A 17124-nucleotide genomic window follows, 5' to 3' on the forward strand; every position below is an offset into this window, starting at 1 on the left:
GGGGAGACTCACCGCGGCTTGTGCTTCCGCTTACATAACCACATGCGCACCGTCTTCTGAATCTTAATGCACGCCAAAGCCCTGTAGCTCATCTTGTTCCTGACTGGTGACAGTGGGGAAAAAGAGAAACACATTTGTAACATAAGTATCACATAGAAATTTGATACAATCATACATGCTGTAATGGGATTCAGCACTAAGGTCCCTAAAAGCATATCTCAACCCTGTGGGAAATCCTGTTTTTCTTACACACACACATACACAAAAGAAAACCCTAAATTTAATGGCTACTGAAATACAATACAGTACTTGTATGGTCTGTTATGCAGGAAGTGCCTCATCAAGCAGGCAATTTTCTTCCATAATTTAATTGAATGCTTTCAAAACAAAGAGCAGAATGCATGCTGTTAAATGGTAGGACTCAACAAGCAAGCACAGCGTCAAGTGTTGCAGCGCCGACTGCTTTGAGAGCACAATTTCAAAATTGCTTGAAGCTACTTTTCACATTACGAATAAATTCAGGGGTGTGAAGTATGACTTTAGTAACGCCATCAGGGAACGGAAATTTACTGGGGGGGGAGTGACTATGTAACCATATACTGTCACAGTTTTGTGACACTTGCATAGGAGATATTAAGTGTGGTCGACTGGACCCACGTTTGATCACAGACAGGCTACACCACTGGACCTTCTTCCAACGGCTGCACACCAGCCACTTGTTGACTTTCTGCAACAGCTCTGCCAGGTGGTCGGGATCCGACTTCATGATCTGGTCAAACTCAGCAAACTGAGGACACACAATGGACAATTACTTTTAACCGGGCTATTTTAGGGCATGTTTGTGTTTTAAAGTACCGTATTTTCCGCACTATAAGGTGCACCTTCAATGAATGACACATTTTAAAACTTTTTCCATATATAAGGTGCTACAGTAGAGGCTGGGGTTACGTTACGCATCCATTAGATGGTGCTGCGCTAAAGGGAATGTCAACAAAACAGTCAGATAGGTCAGTCAAACTTTATTCATAGATTACAAACCAGCTTTCTGACAACTCCAAAATGAATAAACAGCTATTTTATTATTTTCTCTGAGGTAAAGTATTAGTATTAGCTAGCGATCCAAGATGGCGGGATGTTCTGCGCATGCGCGTCACCGATCGTGCAGGGTCACCGATAGCGTCTTGACAGCGAGACCTGTTGCGGCTCACTATTGATCCATATATAAGGCGCATGGTCAGCTTTTGAAAAAATTGAAGGCTTTTAGGTGCGCCTTATAGTGCGGAAAATACGGTATATCAACGTTTTCGGATACCTTTCCGGGGCGGAAGAACACTCTGGTCAACCCAAATTTAAAGTCATTGTCATTCAGTCCTAGTGCTTTGAACAGAGCCTACAGAACAACATAAAAAAAGAGTTAATATCGACATGCTCAATCGCTTGTTAACTAAACAGCAGTGAGGGAAAACAATTAGTATTGCACCTTGCAGAAGAGTCGTGGGTTCAGTCGCGTAAGCTTATCCGGCATGTACTGCTTATACATGTTGTAAAGCTCATGGAAAGGTGCTCTGGAGGGGAACCCGCCCTGCATCAGGTCGAGCACAGACACCATTCCTGAGTGAAACAAACACAAAATATATAATTTGAAGAATTTTGTGTATCCTCAAATCTATAGCTTCAATTCTGGGTTCTATGTCTTGTTAAGCAATTAGTCTGAGTATTAAAGTGCCCTTTTTTGGCAACAATTTTCCACCAGAGCAGGACTGGCCATCTGGCATAGAGGGCAGATGCCCGGTGGGCCAGTCTTTTGGGGCAGATGAAGTGTTATTTCATTACTTTCCTCTGTTTTAACCCCAAGAGACCAGACCACAACTTTGACGGAGCAGCAATATAGATTGCAAACTGAACCAATCGACATCAGTGGCAGAGCTACGTGGTAGTCCTAAGTAAAACATGCCAGGGCCATTTTTTTGACACCTGTCCACCCTTGTTTTCCACTCAAAACATTTTTTTTTTAATTTGTCCATTGTTCCTTCCTTTTTTTTACGCTTATCTTAACTTGCCATTTTGCAGTCTTTTGTTCCAACCACTCAATTTGTCTGCACCCTTTCGGCTATTCAATGATTTATAGACTCAATTTCGGCTGTTTGTTTAAGTCTATCTGATGACATTACAATACAGCACCGCAGTCGGGACTATACAAGTAGACAGACTTAAAAACATGTTACCCGAGCACTGCAGCTGCGAGAGAATGAGAGCGCCTTCAAAATGGTGGCTGACCATTTTCAGGTTGGGTTTGACACAGCGGATAAAACTGGAGCCCTGCAACACAAAGAGGGCCATTAAAAAAAGAAGAAAAAAAAAAAAACAGATTTGCCAGTAGATGTTTTGATTTGAGTCTACAATGTCATGATGATTATAACTCACAGTGCTGCGAAGCTTTTCTAGCAGTAAGTTGAGCTGCGTCTGTGAAAAGAAGCAGACAAGGGCTTGTACGTAAGTTTTTGTTTGAGGAGTGTGAGATGAAGTGAGCGGGCCACATGAGCTGTGGGCACCGCACATCCACTGCAACACTTTGTGGCCACCAACACCTTATTGAACGGCATTATCTTTGTGCGAGAGTCCGTGTCTGGTGCATTAGTGATGAAAGCCCTGCAGCAGTCTCAGCAGTGATAAAGTCTGTTGAAATACACAGCGCGTATTTTGTACCTGACTGGGGGGGGGGGAGGCTGTTGAGGCAGACTTCCGATTTTTGAAACAAACAGAAGACGTGAACACTGTGTGCTCGTGTGGTTCAATAAACACTCTTTTGTGAGTGTCTCATTTCAGGTGTTTGTTTCCAGCCTTCTTTTCAGTTTTGCCATCACCGCTCCGTAATAACTGAAGCCGACTTCACTCAGCTTTATTCTCGCTCAAAGAAAAGAGGCTGAGGTGTCTAGAAATCAAAAGTATACTTGTATGAAAAGGATGGGGGGGGGGGGGGGGGGGGAGTATCTAGGGCAGGAAAATAAAATATAGTGGAACCTTGAAATTCAAATCCAACCAGTTCTGTGACGCTGATTGTCGAGTTTCTAAATACATTGAAACCTCGATTTGAAGACTAATTGGGAGGAGGGGTCATTGGTTAACTCTTTGACCGCCAAAGCGTATAATAACGATTAGCAAAATCCCGATGTATGCCGCCATAAACGTGAAATGACGTCAAAGCGCAAAGTGCAAGCGCTGCCTGGTCAATGGGTTGTGGAATCAAAAACACCAACTAACTATGGCCAGCAGATGGCAGCATTGTGTCTATTTTCAATGGGCTGCCGATGTATGGAATTACAATGAAACATGACGTAATCTGATGAAATCTAATGAATGACTGTAATCGGCAAAATCGTCCGGCACTGTGTTTTTTTGATAACGTGTGGCAGTAAAAGAGTTAAAGTGGAAGTCAACTTTAAATATTTTTTGACAATAATATATGTTATATGTGACCACCTGAACATGACATTCTTATTAACTCATTCACTCTCAGCCATTTTCACAGAAGCAATCCCGTTCGCTCCCGGCTGTTTTACTGAATTTTGACTGATATTGCAAGGCCCACAGAATATTGTGTTCAATTGCTATAAAAGCAAAAGACCTACCAAAAGAAAGATTAAAGTCTCTTCTTTCATCATGAAAAAAAAGTATGTTTCTATCTGTTTCCGTTTTGCAGCAATTAACATTAGAAGAGAGCTAAGTTTCATCAGTTTTCACGAATCTATTTAAAATTGTAAGTAATTTAGCTTTTTTTTCTAGATGGCCCTGGTTGATCTCCTTTGCTCTGCTGCCACCTGCTGGCCGTTTGTGCAATAACTACCATTTCTGAAACCGTTCTTTGCAGCTGAGAGGCTGCATCAAAGCCTTCTGTATGCTCTAGCATAAAAACAAAACAAAACAAAAAAACGTATAAATACGTCTTTGGGACACTTACAACATTAAAAAAAAAGTATTTACACGTTATTGGGAGCAAATGAGTTAACAAAATGGTACTGCCAATAGCATCTACTTTGTGTTTAGCTCATATATTACGAAGCAATTGACCCTTGCTTATATTATATGTTCCTTTGTTCGACTTTTAGGGTGTACTGCATCCCAAACTGTTTCAGATTCATCATTCTGATTTATTTTGTACCCATTCATCTAATAATATAATTGGTTACTTAACACCAGGAGATTGGCAATGCATTGTGACAAACTCTGGGGCCTCTCTGACCTTGAATTTGTTTCCAACGCTGATGAAGCTGAGTTTTCCCGCCTTGTGTTTGGAGTCCTTGTTAGTCGTGGAGGTCTCAAACAGCTCTCGAACAAAGTTGTCCTTAGATTCGCACACTAAGCTCTCCAAGGACATGTGGAGGGCGTCATTGTTCTTCTCGACAAATCGAGTCTGTTGGCACAAACGCGCACGGGAAAAAAAAAAAAAAAAAGTTACTTTGTTAAATCTTAATGAAGTCGAGGAAATAAAGCAGCATCTAGTGCTGTCTATCAACAAACGACTGATATGAACTACATTCGTTATTAACTTTCTTACAATAGGCATTTATGCCAAGATGACAGACGAGTTTCTAAGGAGGTCGAGCCAAAAAATGAGAAGCTGCAGATTTGACACCCATTTAGCACCTGCTGTAATATTTCATCAACAACTCCAAGCTGCATCGCTCACTGTTAATTTTCCATTGTGGTTTTCACTGACATTGTCATCACTGTATAATGCAGCTCTTGAATATTCAGGGTGGCAACACGGCTCCATATATTAGAGACTGTAGGACAAATTACTGTTTCATAGCAGACAGCTCCGGCAAAGTGTCTGATGATAAAGCCTTCATCGTCCCGCAGATTCCGATGAATAGCCAGTTTGGATTTCCTAGGAACCTGAAGACACGGCAAGAGAGAGACATCAAATTGTATTGACAGTGTTGAACCACAAATGTAACGATTGCACTCTTGAATTATCCATCACCGTCTATGCACAACAACATTGTTTATAAACTGTCCACTGCTACAGTATTGATTGTGGAAACCTTGTTCGGCTCAATGGAGCTACACTGAAGTCTCACAAAAATGCTATGCTACAAGGTGCACTTAAAGTGCATTACCATATTTGTATATAATTATACAATACCTCCCGGCTTTATAAGAGAACCTGCGTAATTGCTACTTGTAAAAATGCATCACATTTGGTTTGACAGAGGTAATGGCGGTTGCCTTTCAAACCGCAGGTTGTTGCTTTGATCCCTGAGAAAGATACCGAGGCCCCCAGACGTTCCCTCCATGGCAACATATGCCACCATCATTATTCAGTGAGTGAACGAGGTGACATTAAAATTGCTTCAAGTACCTCGAAGGCAGAAAAAAGCACGAGAAAAAGTGAAGCCCATTTCCTAGGCAATGAACCGTATTTGGTAACTTAAGTGGATATTAAAAATTGACCGTAAAACTAACTATGCGGCATGATTTCGCCTACCCAAATGATGATGGAAACATTCACATTAAAATATTTAGAGGGGAAATCAACCTTAAACATTTCTGGACAATAATATGTTATATGTGACCTCACTATTCTAAACATTACCTCCTGATTAATATTAAATTGATAGAATATGACCAGCTGTTTTATCCATCTCAGGGGGCGGCCATTTTGTCACTTACTGTCGACTGAAGGTGACATCACAGTTGCTCAGGCAACAACCAATCACAGCTCAAATGAAGCTGAGGTGTGATTGGTTGTAATCTGAGATTTGAGCAACTATGATGTCATTTTTCACTGGACAGCAAGTGGCAAAATTGACGTCTTATTTTGTACAGTCCATTGTTAAAAAATAAGAAATGAGCGTATGTTGTTTTATTTGAGTGAAACTTTTCATGCAGCCCCCGATAGACTTGTAAGTTTGTTTGAATGGTGAATTGACTGCATGTTTTTTTTTTTTTTTATATTTTGTTTGTTTTGATTATTGCATAAAAAAATGGCTGCCTTTTGTTATTGATAAAGACGGCTGGATTTTGCTGCTTAACTCATATTCCACTAAGAAGAGAAATTGTGTTTAGTCCTAAAAATTGTACAAATAATTTATTTGTAATATGGAAGTAGGGTTATTATAGTTTTGAAAATTTTCATTTTAGTTTTTATTTTGTTTTGAATTTTGTATTTTTTAATTTAGCTAGTTTTAATTAGTTCTCAGGGTGGTTCTGTTAGTTTTAGTTCTTTAATAAATGCTTAGTTTTATTTTTGTTAGTTTCAGTAATAGTTTTAGTTTTTTGCTTTTTTAATGTGTATTACTTGTGCGCAATATTTAAAAAACACCATGGGCACAACGTCATTATTCCCTTTTTCATCAAAATAAATTACTAAAAATCACATTTAAAATCATCCCCAAAGGCTCATGCATTAAATTAATTACCAAAGACTAAAACGAAGAGCATTTTTGCTATAAATATAGTTAGTTTTATTTGAGTTAGTTTTGTAAACATAAAATGTAGTTTCAGTTTATTAGTTAGTTTATTTTATTTCGTTAAAGAAATTGTTGTTTTGAATTTGAGTTTTTTCGTTAGTTTTAGTTAACTAAAATACCCTTTAATAGCACCTGTGTTTTTCGACACCCTCCCTTCTTACTTTGACCATCTCCAAACATTTTTGTTTTTATTTTATTTGAACTGAGTCAAATGCCATTTTTAGCATATGTCGCGGGCCACTAAAAAATGGACGGCGGGCCGCAAATGGCCCCCGGGCCGTAGTTTGGACACCCCTGCCTTATATAGTGAGGGAGGCATTTATTTCCAAGGGCCAAGTGTTTATCGAGGGTAAGTCCTTTATTTGTTATTACAAGTAATAGTTAGGAACATAAAAATGGTAAACATGACTGGAAGGAAAGAAGTCAATTCATCTGAGAGACAGTTTCCGTATCAAGGACAGTGCTGTTTTGGTTATTATCAACAGATTGTCTGTCCACAAATATTGTTACCTTTTTTTAAATGCATTTCTCATAAAAGTTGAACGGGTGTCAAGGACGCAATCTAAAAGGATTTCATGCTGGCAAGAAGATGGCTGAGGGAAACGAAAACAACAAAGGCAGAGAGAGGCAGCGAGTGTGTACGTAAAGTCACGTAACTGCTGTAGCACACAGGTCTTGTAAAAACGACCGTAAACATGATTGCTACGTCCAACACAGAGGCAGAGAATAACGGTAAAAGATAGCGAGACACGTGTGTGCGTGTCAAGTAGTTAAGATGTCAAACCGTAAGTCTGAAGTGGTCTTTATGCTTGCTGTGTACAGCCAGTGCAAAGTGTTGATCACTAGGCTGAGGAAGGCGGTTCTCTTCGTCCACGATGTCCAGAATGCCGACCAGTTTCGCTTCAACGAGGTCTGCAAACAAATCAAGACACGCTCAAACATCATATAATGCAACGAATCCTGTAAAACCTATTAAAAAATGTCCACTCGATGTGAATATTCAAAGCTCAAAACGTGTTCATCAGGATGCTCATTTAGTGTCACGGCTGAATTATTCATATGGCATGCTGTGTTTGGAATATAATCTAATAGCCAAGGACCTCCTGGAAAATATTTGCATGAACAAGCACCTGTGCATGAATCCTGAAGACTGATGAGTGAATTAATGCGCAGCCCATACGGTCATTTGCAAGTCATAAATGTTATTCATGGCTGTCAGTTAACCTCACACCTGAATAATCACAGCCTTTTGAAATACAAATCAAAATGCTTCACCTTGATATGCGGACTATTTCCTCCTATTAATTTGGGGATTTATTTGACATGTGGGACAACAAGAAACAAGATTGTATCATTTCTCCAGCCTTCATTTGCTACTAAAGAATCCACAAAAGCCACAAAGATTCATTATATGGCCTCCCTTCAGGCAGACGCTTCTCGGATAATGAGAAATACACGCTTCTGTAGCAGCGACAGGTACACTTTTGCCACTCTGACAGATATCTGAGCAAGAGAAATGGTCGAAATGAAGCCCGTGTGGGCGAACTGATGACATACTTTAAGCATCTTTAGTATTGTGGTGTGTGGGGTTCGAATGTGGGCTCTTCAGACACTCCTCTCTGTCTGTGTGTTGCAGTTTTCTTAGCCCTCATAGGCATACTGTACTTCATCTTAAATAGTGTTCACGAGTGTTGCTTGAGTGGCTTGTTGTAATGTCAGAAGACCATCAAAGATAAAAATATATGGTTTGTAAAATACACTTAATCCTATAAGCACAACTGTAATTTATGGAATTAAAAAACAACCAAACAAACAAGCAAAACGGCAGTTATGGGGGCCACACTATGTGGTCCCTTGCTGAAAATCACAACCAGGAAAATGTATTCTTGAATAGGATTTCATTGAAGCACCAAGAGTGAACATTATTCTATGGTGGGAATTGGGTCACTCAGAGGATAAAAAAAATAATGGTTATGATATGGAATGCAGTCAAAATATTATGAAAATAAACATAAATGTTTGTGTGTGCTCCGACATTAAGTCTTTTGTTGGGTTGACCGTCAACCAGAAGAGTGTACAAATATTATTATTATTATTATTATTATTATTATTATTATTAACTCATTCACTCCCAGCCATTTTCACAGAAGCAGTCCCGTTCGCTCCCGGCTGTTTTACTGGATTTTGACTGATTTTGCAAGGCCCACAGAATATTGTGTTTTATTTCTATAAAAGCATGGAACCTATCAAAAGAAAGATTAAAGTCTCTTCTTTCATCAGGAAAAAAAAAGTATGTTTCTATCTGTTTCCGTTTTGCAGCAGTTAACATTAGAAGAGAGCTAAGTTTCATCAGTTTTCACAAATCTATTTAAAATTGTAAAAGTAATTTAGCTTTTTATCTAGATGGCGCTGGTTGATCTCCTTTGTTCAGCTGCCACCTGCTGGCCGTTTGTGTAATAACTACCATTTCTGCAACCGTTCTTTGCAGCTGAGAGGCTGCATCAAAGCCTTCTGTATGCTCTAGCATAAAAAAATAAATAAAAAAAACATATAAATACGTCTTTGGGACACTTACAACATAAAAAACGTATTTACACGTTATTGGGAGCAAATGAGTTAACTAAATGGTACTGCCAATAGTATCTACTTTGTGTTTAGCTCATATATTACGAAGCAATTGACCCTTGCTTATATTATATGTTCCTTTGTTCGACTTTTAGGGTTTTCACAAATCTATTTAAAATTGTAAAAGTAATTTAGCTTTTTATCTAGATGGCGCTGGTTGATCTCCTTTGTTCAGCTGCCACCTGCTGGCCGTTTGTGTAATAACTACCATTTCTGCAACCGTTCTTTGCAGCTGAGAGGCTGCATCAAAGCCTTCTGTATGCTCTAGCAGATAACCCCCCCCCCAAAAAAAAAACAAAACAACAACAACGTATAAATACGTCTTTGGGACACTTAGAACATAAAAAAACATATTTATACGTTATTGGGAGTAAATGAGTTAAGTACTGTACAGTATATGACATTTTTAGAGACATTTTAATTTTTGGTTCTTTTGTATGTCACCCTGATACACTTCAATGTATATGATTTTGGTTTTGAGCTCCCCCACGACAAAATTGAACACGACTAATTATGGATCCTGACTAGCGCTAATATAAAAATGTAATAGATTCGAAAAATAAATTCTATTTAGTTTTGTCACAAGGTGATGATCAATATTACAGCAGCTATAATTTAAAAAATAGTTTCTTTGTGGAGTGTCTCTGTTGTACCCAGGAAATGAAAGTGAACCTACCAATGCAGTCCTGGTTGTCAACATAATGCACTTCGTTCACTCCCAGCCCTTCCTTTTGATAGAGCTCTTGTTCCTGCACAAAAAGTCCAAAAGTAGTCCGAAATGTATATTAGAAAAAAATTGTTGAAAGTGCCCGAAGTAACTTAAAAACTGTACTCCTTTAATTGCAGCCCTTAGAAGAAAATAACTTTAAAAGATCACAGGAGAGAAACAAGTCTCATCACATCCCCTGGGAAATTAGCATTCTAATTTCGTCGGGAACACAGGGAGACAAACACAGTACAGAAAGATGTCATCCACAGTGTCCTGCTGCACTTAGAGAGTAAATAAGTTGTCACTTTGTGACATGACAGAAAAAGGTTTCTGAGGATGACTCAAATATGCTGCTTATTTACCTCTTTCAGAATGCGCTCATTGAAGAACTGCTGCAATTTCTCATTGCAGTAATTGATGCAGAATTGCTCAAAGCTGTTGTGCTCAAAGTACTCTGAGGGAAAAAAAAAAAAAAAGAAATACCACAGCACAAATAAATTGGAATTATGTTTAAAAATTCAGTTTGCGAGATTCTTCAGTATACACATTGTAAGAAAAAAAAAAAAAAAAAAAAAAAAAAAAAAAAAAAAAAAAAAAAAAGACTATGACACACAGTTCCCTTATGAAAAATGCCACCAAATGCAAACACCTTCCCATTCCCTTGCCATTATATATATGTCTGGTGTCTTTGACGTGTGCATACTGGTAGTTTAAATTTATTCTAGTTTAATTATGCAGCGGTTAAATTATTTTTATGCTTTTATGTCAGTTAGGAATGTTCAAGTGTTACGTATAATGCTGCCTGTAGACTTAATGAGGTTTTATGATAGTGACACTTTCATTCCCTTTACATTATTTCCGGTGGGAAATTTATATTGAAATTAGAAGCTCTTGGAAGTCAATCCTGTGTCACAGAACAGATTGTGTTCAACTTTGGAGGTTTCATTGAACTATATTTGAGTTCCGTATTTTCCGCATTATAAGGCGCACCTTCAATGAATGACATATTTTAAAACTTTTTCCATATATAAGGCGCTACAGTAGAGGCTGGGGCTACGTTATGCATCCATTAGATGGTGCTGCGCTAAAGGGAATGTCAACAAAACAGTCAGATAGGTCAGTCAAACTTTATTAATAGATTACAAACCACATTTCTGACAACTCCATTCACTCCCAAAATGAATAAACAGCTGTTTTATTATTTTCTCTGATGTAAAGTATTAGTCTTAGTCTCAGCGAGACCTGTTACGGCTCAATATTGATCCATATATAAGGCGCATGGTCAGCTTTCAAAGAAATTGAAGGCTTTTAGGTGCGCCTTATAGTGTGGAAAATACGGTATATTTACCAAAGCCAGCAATGTCCAGCACGCCGATGAAGCTTGAGGAGGCCTTGAAAGGGAAACACTCGTTCACTCGTTTGACCACATGATCGAAGAGGCGGCTGTACACTGCCTTGGCGAGGGCATCGCGAGCGTTGTTAGCTTGTTCCACCTTTAGAGGCACCCTAGAGGAACACATGGTGTGGCATGACAACACAAAAAGAAAAAAAAAAAAGATGTTTTTATTTCTTTTCAATGAAAGATGTGTAAATGTGTTGAAGGTTGTTGTCTCTTCAGGCGTTTTTGTGCAAAGTCGAATTTCCGAGCCAAAGATAAAATGGAAAGTGCAGTGTGAACCTTGACCTCCCCGTGACTTTCTAATGGCACTTTAACACATTTTGAAAAAAAACTTCATTATTTATCAGGGTTGACTGTGAGGACAAAGTGCACGCCCACAGTGACCCACAGTTCAACTTGGATATTCCAGCTGGACGGACTGGGGGGGATTTAATATTAATATATGTGCCTTTTAGCAATCATGGATCTTTCGACATTTTCCAACTCTTTTAAATTCCATAATTTTTTTTCCCTCTGTAAAATAAATACATAGGAACCATGCCAATCGTTGACTTTCTCCATTTTGTTTTGAATGCTGCAGGTTGTATAAAACACATCCGATGTTTGCGAGATCTGACAAGCATTTTTTATCCATGGCAATGTTTCACATCCCCTCTGGAGAGAGACTCAGCCATGAGTGATACAATAACAGCGTCCACGGCTTTATGCTGCAGTCAAACTCCCCAAGGCAGCGTGAATCAGTCTGGGCCTTTATGACAAAGCCAGGCCCCGCCTCCCTCCTCCAGACAGTGAGGGCATTTTTTTTTTTTTTTTTTTTTCCCCTGTATGGTGTTGAAACCACACTTGCCTGCCTCCTCAGATACCTGCTACATTATTCATAAGGGGGAAACACTTCCAGGCCAGGCCAGCATCTGGCCCTCTTCAAATATTAATCGACCAAACCCGGTCTGATCACTCAAACACATCTTTCGCTGCATAAACATGGGAGCAATACCAGGATGGCCTCAACACACTGCACGAAATACGTGATACATTGATAAAATACAATAAGCAAAGACATCTCCAGCAGTATGCAATATTTGTGCGTTATGAGTACTTGTGCACTAAAATATGTATTGCATTATTAATGGAAAAAAATCAATCTTAAGTCAGTACTTAACAACATTTAAGAAACAAAGTGTAACTCCTCTACTTCTTTCATGAATTTACAATTCTTTTTAAGTTTTATTGGCTTTACAATGGATTTAGTGCCTGAAGCAAATTCATATGTCAAGCAGCAGACCACAATGCGTCAATACTCACTTGATAACTGTTCCTTTAGCGCCCCCTGCTGTCGTGAGCATGACCCTCGTTGTGAGGCTGACCTTCAAATCATCCTGATCCAGACCCAGCAGATCTGCGCAATACTCCAGAGTCTGTCTGGATTGGTTCTTTAGAACACAGCCCCCTATAATACCATATGGACAAAAACACAAGCTGTAATATCAAATTAGCAAATCATGTTCCTATTTTGTTTAATTATCACAATGGATTTGACGGAGCGCTAAACCAATTACAATTGAAACATTTAAAACAAACAAAACAAGTACAAAAATCCTGTTACGTTCTATTGAAATATAAATGCAAATTTATAAGAAAAAGTAAGTAGTAAGATATCAAGAAAAAGTAAGATATAGATGAACAAAATTAACAATATGTTTTATTTCAATTTGAATATAACTGTTACTATCAAAATTAAAACTGAATAACATTTAAATGTTTAAATCAAAATTTATTAATTGAAAATATAAATAAATTGTTAAAAAATAAAAATAAGTAATATATAATAATAAATAATAATAATAATAATAATATAATAATAATAATAAAATATTATAATTCACAAATAATATAAATTGAAAAAGAGCAATCAGGGTATCTGCAGGTTTAAAGAAGCCACACTAAATTGAATATTATATCTAAATATTTTAAGAACTAGAAGTACTATTTTTATATCTCTCCGGTACTACATGAAATCAGTACAAAACTATTTTACAGTGACTGTAGTGGCTAGCAGCTCTTCATACAAACTACATCATTTTTGCAGAACAACATTTTAACGTTATGATTTTCGAAAAATGAAAATGAACTCAATGTGTCCAACCTGAGCTACTTCCCGTTTCTTCAAAGTCAATGTTGCCGAGGTGCAGGACACCGGCAACCACCCTAAACAGATCCAGCTTCTCTGCGTCATCCAGACCAATCTTCTTCATGGCCATGCACATCCTATGAAAGTCGCCCTGGTCGTCGAGAAGAGGGTCCTTTAGTGCGCCCAGTTTCACATGCTGCCGACAGAAGTGGAGGAGATGCAGATTAGGAAAATAAAGTGTGCGAACGGTCTCATACTTAAATGCCTTTTTCAGCAGACTACATCCAATATCTAAATAGAACACATCAAATACACTCCTTCCAAACGGACAAACTGAGCTTACAGTTCATGCATGAATAATGAAAGAAGTGTGAAATGTGGTGGATTAATCACATAATCACAATTAACTCATTCACTGCCATTGACGGAAAAAGACGTCAAATGATGCATTTTTTTTTTTTTTTTTGCTGGTCTGGCAATGAATGTGTTAATAAGGTCAGCTCCATAAGGGTCTCACTGTTACGTACCCTATAAGGAACACAAGTTGCATTGGAATTTTAAATACATCATAAAACCAGAAAAAAGCTGGCTCAGCACTATCTGGCATGCAATTTTTCATGTTTGTAGTATAGACAGCAGCATGGGAAAAACAAACGCTCATTCAATTTCAAAATAAATAAGTAACTAAATAAATAAGACATCACCTTATTGTCCTTTATCACAAACATAATGTGGAACAGAGAAATAAATGATTAGGTGCGACATAATTAGCAGTGCACTGAAGCCAACAACATGTTACATCAAAGAGATTGAGTAAAATAACAAGGTGAGGAATGATAGCAATGAAACTAAAGCACATCAAGTCCAACATTGACATGTAGAGCATAGGGATGACCATCTCAAATCTCTTTCTCTCAATTTTCTGATCTCATGGTTCCACGTCATTGTTGTGAAGAGCATAAAAATTCTGCCTGGCCAAGTGAGGTCATAGTTTGTGAATGTGGCTCAGCTTCCCATAACTAATGTCACTCTGGTCTTCTTTAGGCAGCCAAAAAAAAAAAAAAAAAAAAAATGTCTGAATCAAGAGTGCACCTGCTGATTGTATACAAGTATTGCACTCCATTTTGCTTCAAATGCTGCAAGGTGTAAATGAATCTAAAATTTCTAATTGGGCAGAATGAATATGACTCATTTCACATTTCTTCACTCATTTGCTCCCAATAACGTATAAATACGTTTTTTTTCAATGTTCTAAGTGTCCCAAAGACGTATTTATACGTTTTTTTTTTTTTTTTTTTATGCTAGAGCATACAGAAGGCTTTGATGCAGCCTCTCAACTGCAAAGAACGGTTGCAAAAATGGCAGTTATTACACAAACAGCCAGCAGGTGGCAGCAGAACAAAGGAGATCAACCAGGGCCATCTAGAAAAAAAGCTAAATTACTTACAATTTTAAATAGATTTGTGAAAACTGATGAAACTTAGCTCTCTTCTAATGTTGATTGCTGCAAAACGGAAACAGATAGAAACATACTTTTTTCCTGATGAAAGAAGAGACTTTAATCTTTCATTTGATAGGTTCCATGATTTTATAGAAATAAAACACAATATTCTGTGGGCCTTGCAAAATCAGTCAAAATCCAGTAAAACAGCCGGGAGCGAACGGGATTGTTTCTGTGAAAATGGCTGGGAGTGAATGAGGAATGTTTCTTTTCTTACCATATAACACTTTTTATCATGAAATAAAAATACTCTACCTGAATGTATTGAAGGGGAGCTACATACTGTGTATTTTCAATTGTTTCAAAACATTCAGTTCCACGTCTCCTCCAGGCTTCACGTCAACAAACAAGTGTTCCCGTCTGTTATACAACATTCATCAAATACATATTGAGCAAACATATGTTTTTACCGTTGCTTTTGATATTGTGCTCACAGCATTCAGAGCTTGTTGGTATAACAATTTTGGAAAGGATAGCAGACAGTTTTTTTTGTTTTGTTTTTTTTGCAAAGTGAATACACGCAAGCAGTGAAATTGACTTTACCTCAGGACTCTTGCGGTTCTGCATGATTTGCTTATCGGAGTTTGTGCTGGCAAAGTATCTGGTGCAGCCTCGGTTCAAATACTGCAACGCAGAAAGAAAATAATTGCAAACATTCGAACACAATTATCTGTGCTTAATTAAATCTCAACTTAGCACGAGCGCATTTCAGCCTTGTGGGAAAAGCTAAGGGAGATATTCCTATTGATTGTCACCGTGTGAAAGATTTTCTCTCGTGCCTGTTAATATTGCCTCTCACAGTTGACTGGAGGGCAATAGTGTGAAGTAATTGCCTCTGTTGATGTTGCTGCCACCTTGGGACCTGATTTAATGACAAATATCTAAACTAAGAGAATTAGCATCTTGTTGTTGTTGCTCTGATTTTAGCATGCCGAACGACGTGTTGCGGCTGGGATGAGCATGTTTAATACGGTCTATTGAGTATGCGCCCCCTGAGCTGATTATTGCATTAAATAATATTCAATTTCAAAATCATCTTTTAATCCAAATTGGGAAGACTGGGATTTAGAAAAGAACTGTATGAAGACGGCGCAGGCTGTGCCGCTGCCTCACAGTGAAGAGGTTCTCGGTTTGAATCTCATTTTTGATCATTATGTGTGGCGTATGCATGTTCTCAATGTTTTTTTGTGAGTTTTCTGTGGCTATTCCAACTACTTGCTAAATTCTAAAACCTAACTTAGTGTTGTAATAATGGTTGTTTTTCTTAATGTGCCCCTTAGCTGGGTGGAGATTAGTCTCGGGATTACCCCACTTTTTGCCCAAAATCAGCTGGGTTAGGCAACAATGAGAACAAGCAGAATAGGAAATGCATGGTTGACGATGACATAAAATGTACCACTCTGACATCTAGTGGTCTTACACAGAATTGAAAGCCTACCTCCACTCCCTTTCAAACTAGCAACAGTGTATGCCAGGGTTCACCAATTCCGGTCCCCAAGGTCCGGAGTCCTGCAGGTTTTAGACGTTTCCGCCTACCAACAGTGCACCTGATACTAAAGATTAGGCTCGTTATCAGGCATGTTGATGAGCTCATTATATGAGTCAGGTGTGCTAGTGGGTGGAAACATATAAAGCCTGCATGACTCCGGGCCTCAAGGACTGGAATTGGTGTACCCTGGTGTATACAGTACATTGGTAAATAACAACTGTATTTACAACAACAATGAGTATTAGGGCCACAATGAAAAGGAAAAAAAAACTTTTGAGAAGTTGAGAATAAAATTATAAGTACACACAAAAACAAGTTTTAGAAAAAGTTGTAATATGAGGATAGAGTAGCAATGAAAGGTGACGCTGAACATGATCATCCACACAAAACTGACAGATGGATGACTTATTAATATTTGCATCAATAAAGTCCTAATTTTAAGAAACAAATTGAGCATAATATTAGGATTTTTTAAAATACAATCTAAAACAGAGGTGACATAAAAAATATGACTCATATAATATTACTTGAGTATTAATTGTGTTTTTCCCCCCTCATAATTCATTTTAATTTTCGGTGTGGCCCATACAGTTTAATGTTAATGTTATTAATGAATACACTAACTCTGAAGCTGTCCGGTGAGTCGAGGTGCAGTTTTTTCTTGATGTCTTCAGATGCTCCGGCACAAAGCCTATAGAAGATGTGGTAGTTCCTCTCGTCGTTACTTTGCATGCAAATCCTGGACTTCTCCAGCAAATAATGGGAGACAAATCCACCCACAACTGCATTCTGAAAACACA

The 17124-nt window shown here is 38.2% G+C and overlaps 1 protein-coding gene across 3 annotated transcripts in view; it reads right to left on the reverse strand.

The window, feature by feature from the left end:
* LOC144031589 (unconventional myosin-VI-like) overlaps nt 1-17124 on the reverse strand; it is a 52062-nt gene that overhangs the window by 23715 nt on the left and 11223 nt on the right. For all 3 annotated transcript variants that reach the window (XM_077538880.1, XM_077538881.1, XM_077538882.1), the window contains exons 9-24: nt 16949-17113; nt 15379-15459; nt 13350-13530; nt 12509-12653; nt 11156-11313; nt 10170-10261; nt 9775-9847; nt 7258-7385; nt 4801-4896; nt 4241-4411; nt 2425-2463; nt 2226-2319; nt 1481-1611; nt 1313-1390; nt 658-787; nt 13-103 (exon numbers count right to left, since the gene is read on the reverse strand). In XM_077538880.1, the coding sequence (XP_077395006.1) occupies nt 13-103; nt 658-787; nt 1313-1390; nt 1481-1611; nt 2226-2319; nt 2425-2463; nt 4241-4411; nt 4801-4896; nt 7258-7385; nt 9775-9847; nt 10170-10261; nt 11156-11313; nt 12509-12653; nt 13350-13530; nt 15379-15459; nt 16949-17113 (1853 nt within the window). The remainder of the gene's footprint in view (nt 1-12; nt 104-657; nt 788-1312; nt 1391-1480; nt 1612-2225; nt 2320-2424; nt 2464-4240; nt 4412-4800; nt 4897-7257; nt 7386-9774; nt 9848-10169; nt 10262-11155; nt 11314-12508; nt 12654-13349; nt 13531-15378; nt 15460-16948; nt 17114-17124) is intronic.

This window comes from Festucalex cinctus, chromosome 12, assembly GCF_051991245.1.
Source record: "Festucalex cinctus isolate MCC-2025b chromosome 12, RoL_Fcin_1.0, whole genome shotgun sequence".
In the NCBI taxonomy this organism is placed as follows: Eukaryota; Metazoa; Chordata; class Actinopteri; order Syngnathiformes; family Syngnathidae; genus Festucalex; species Festucalex cinctus.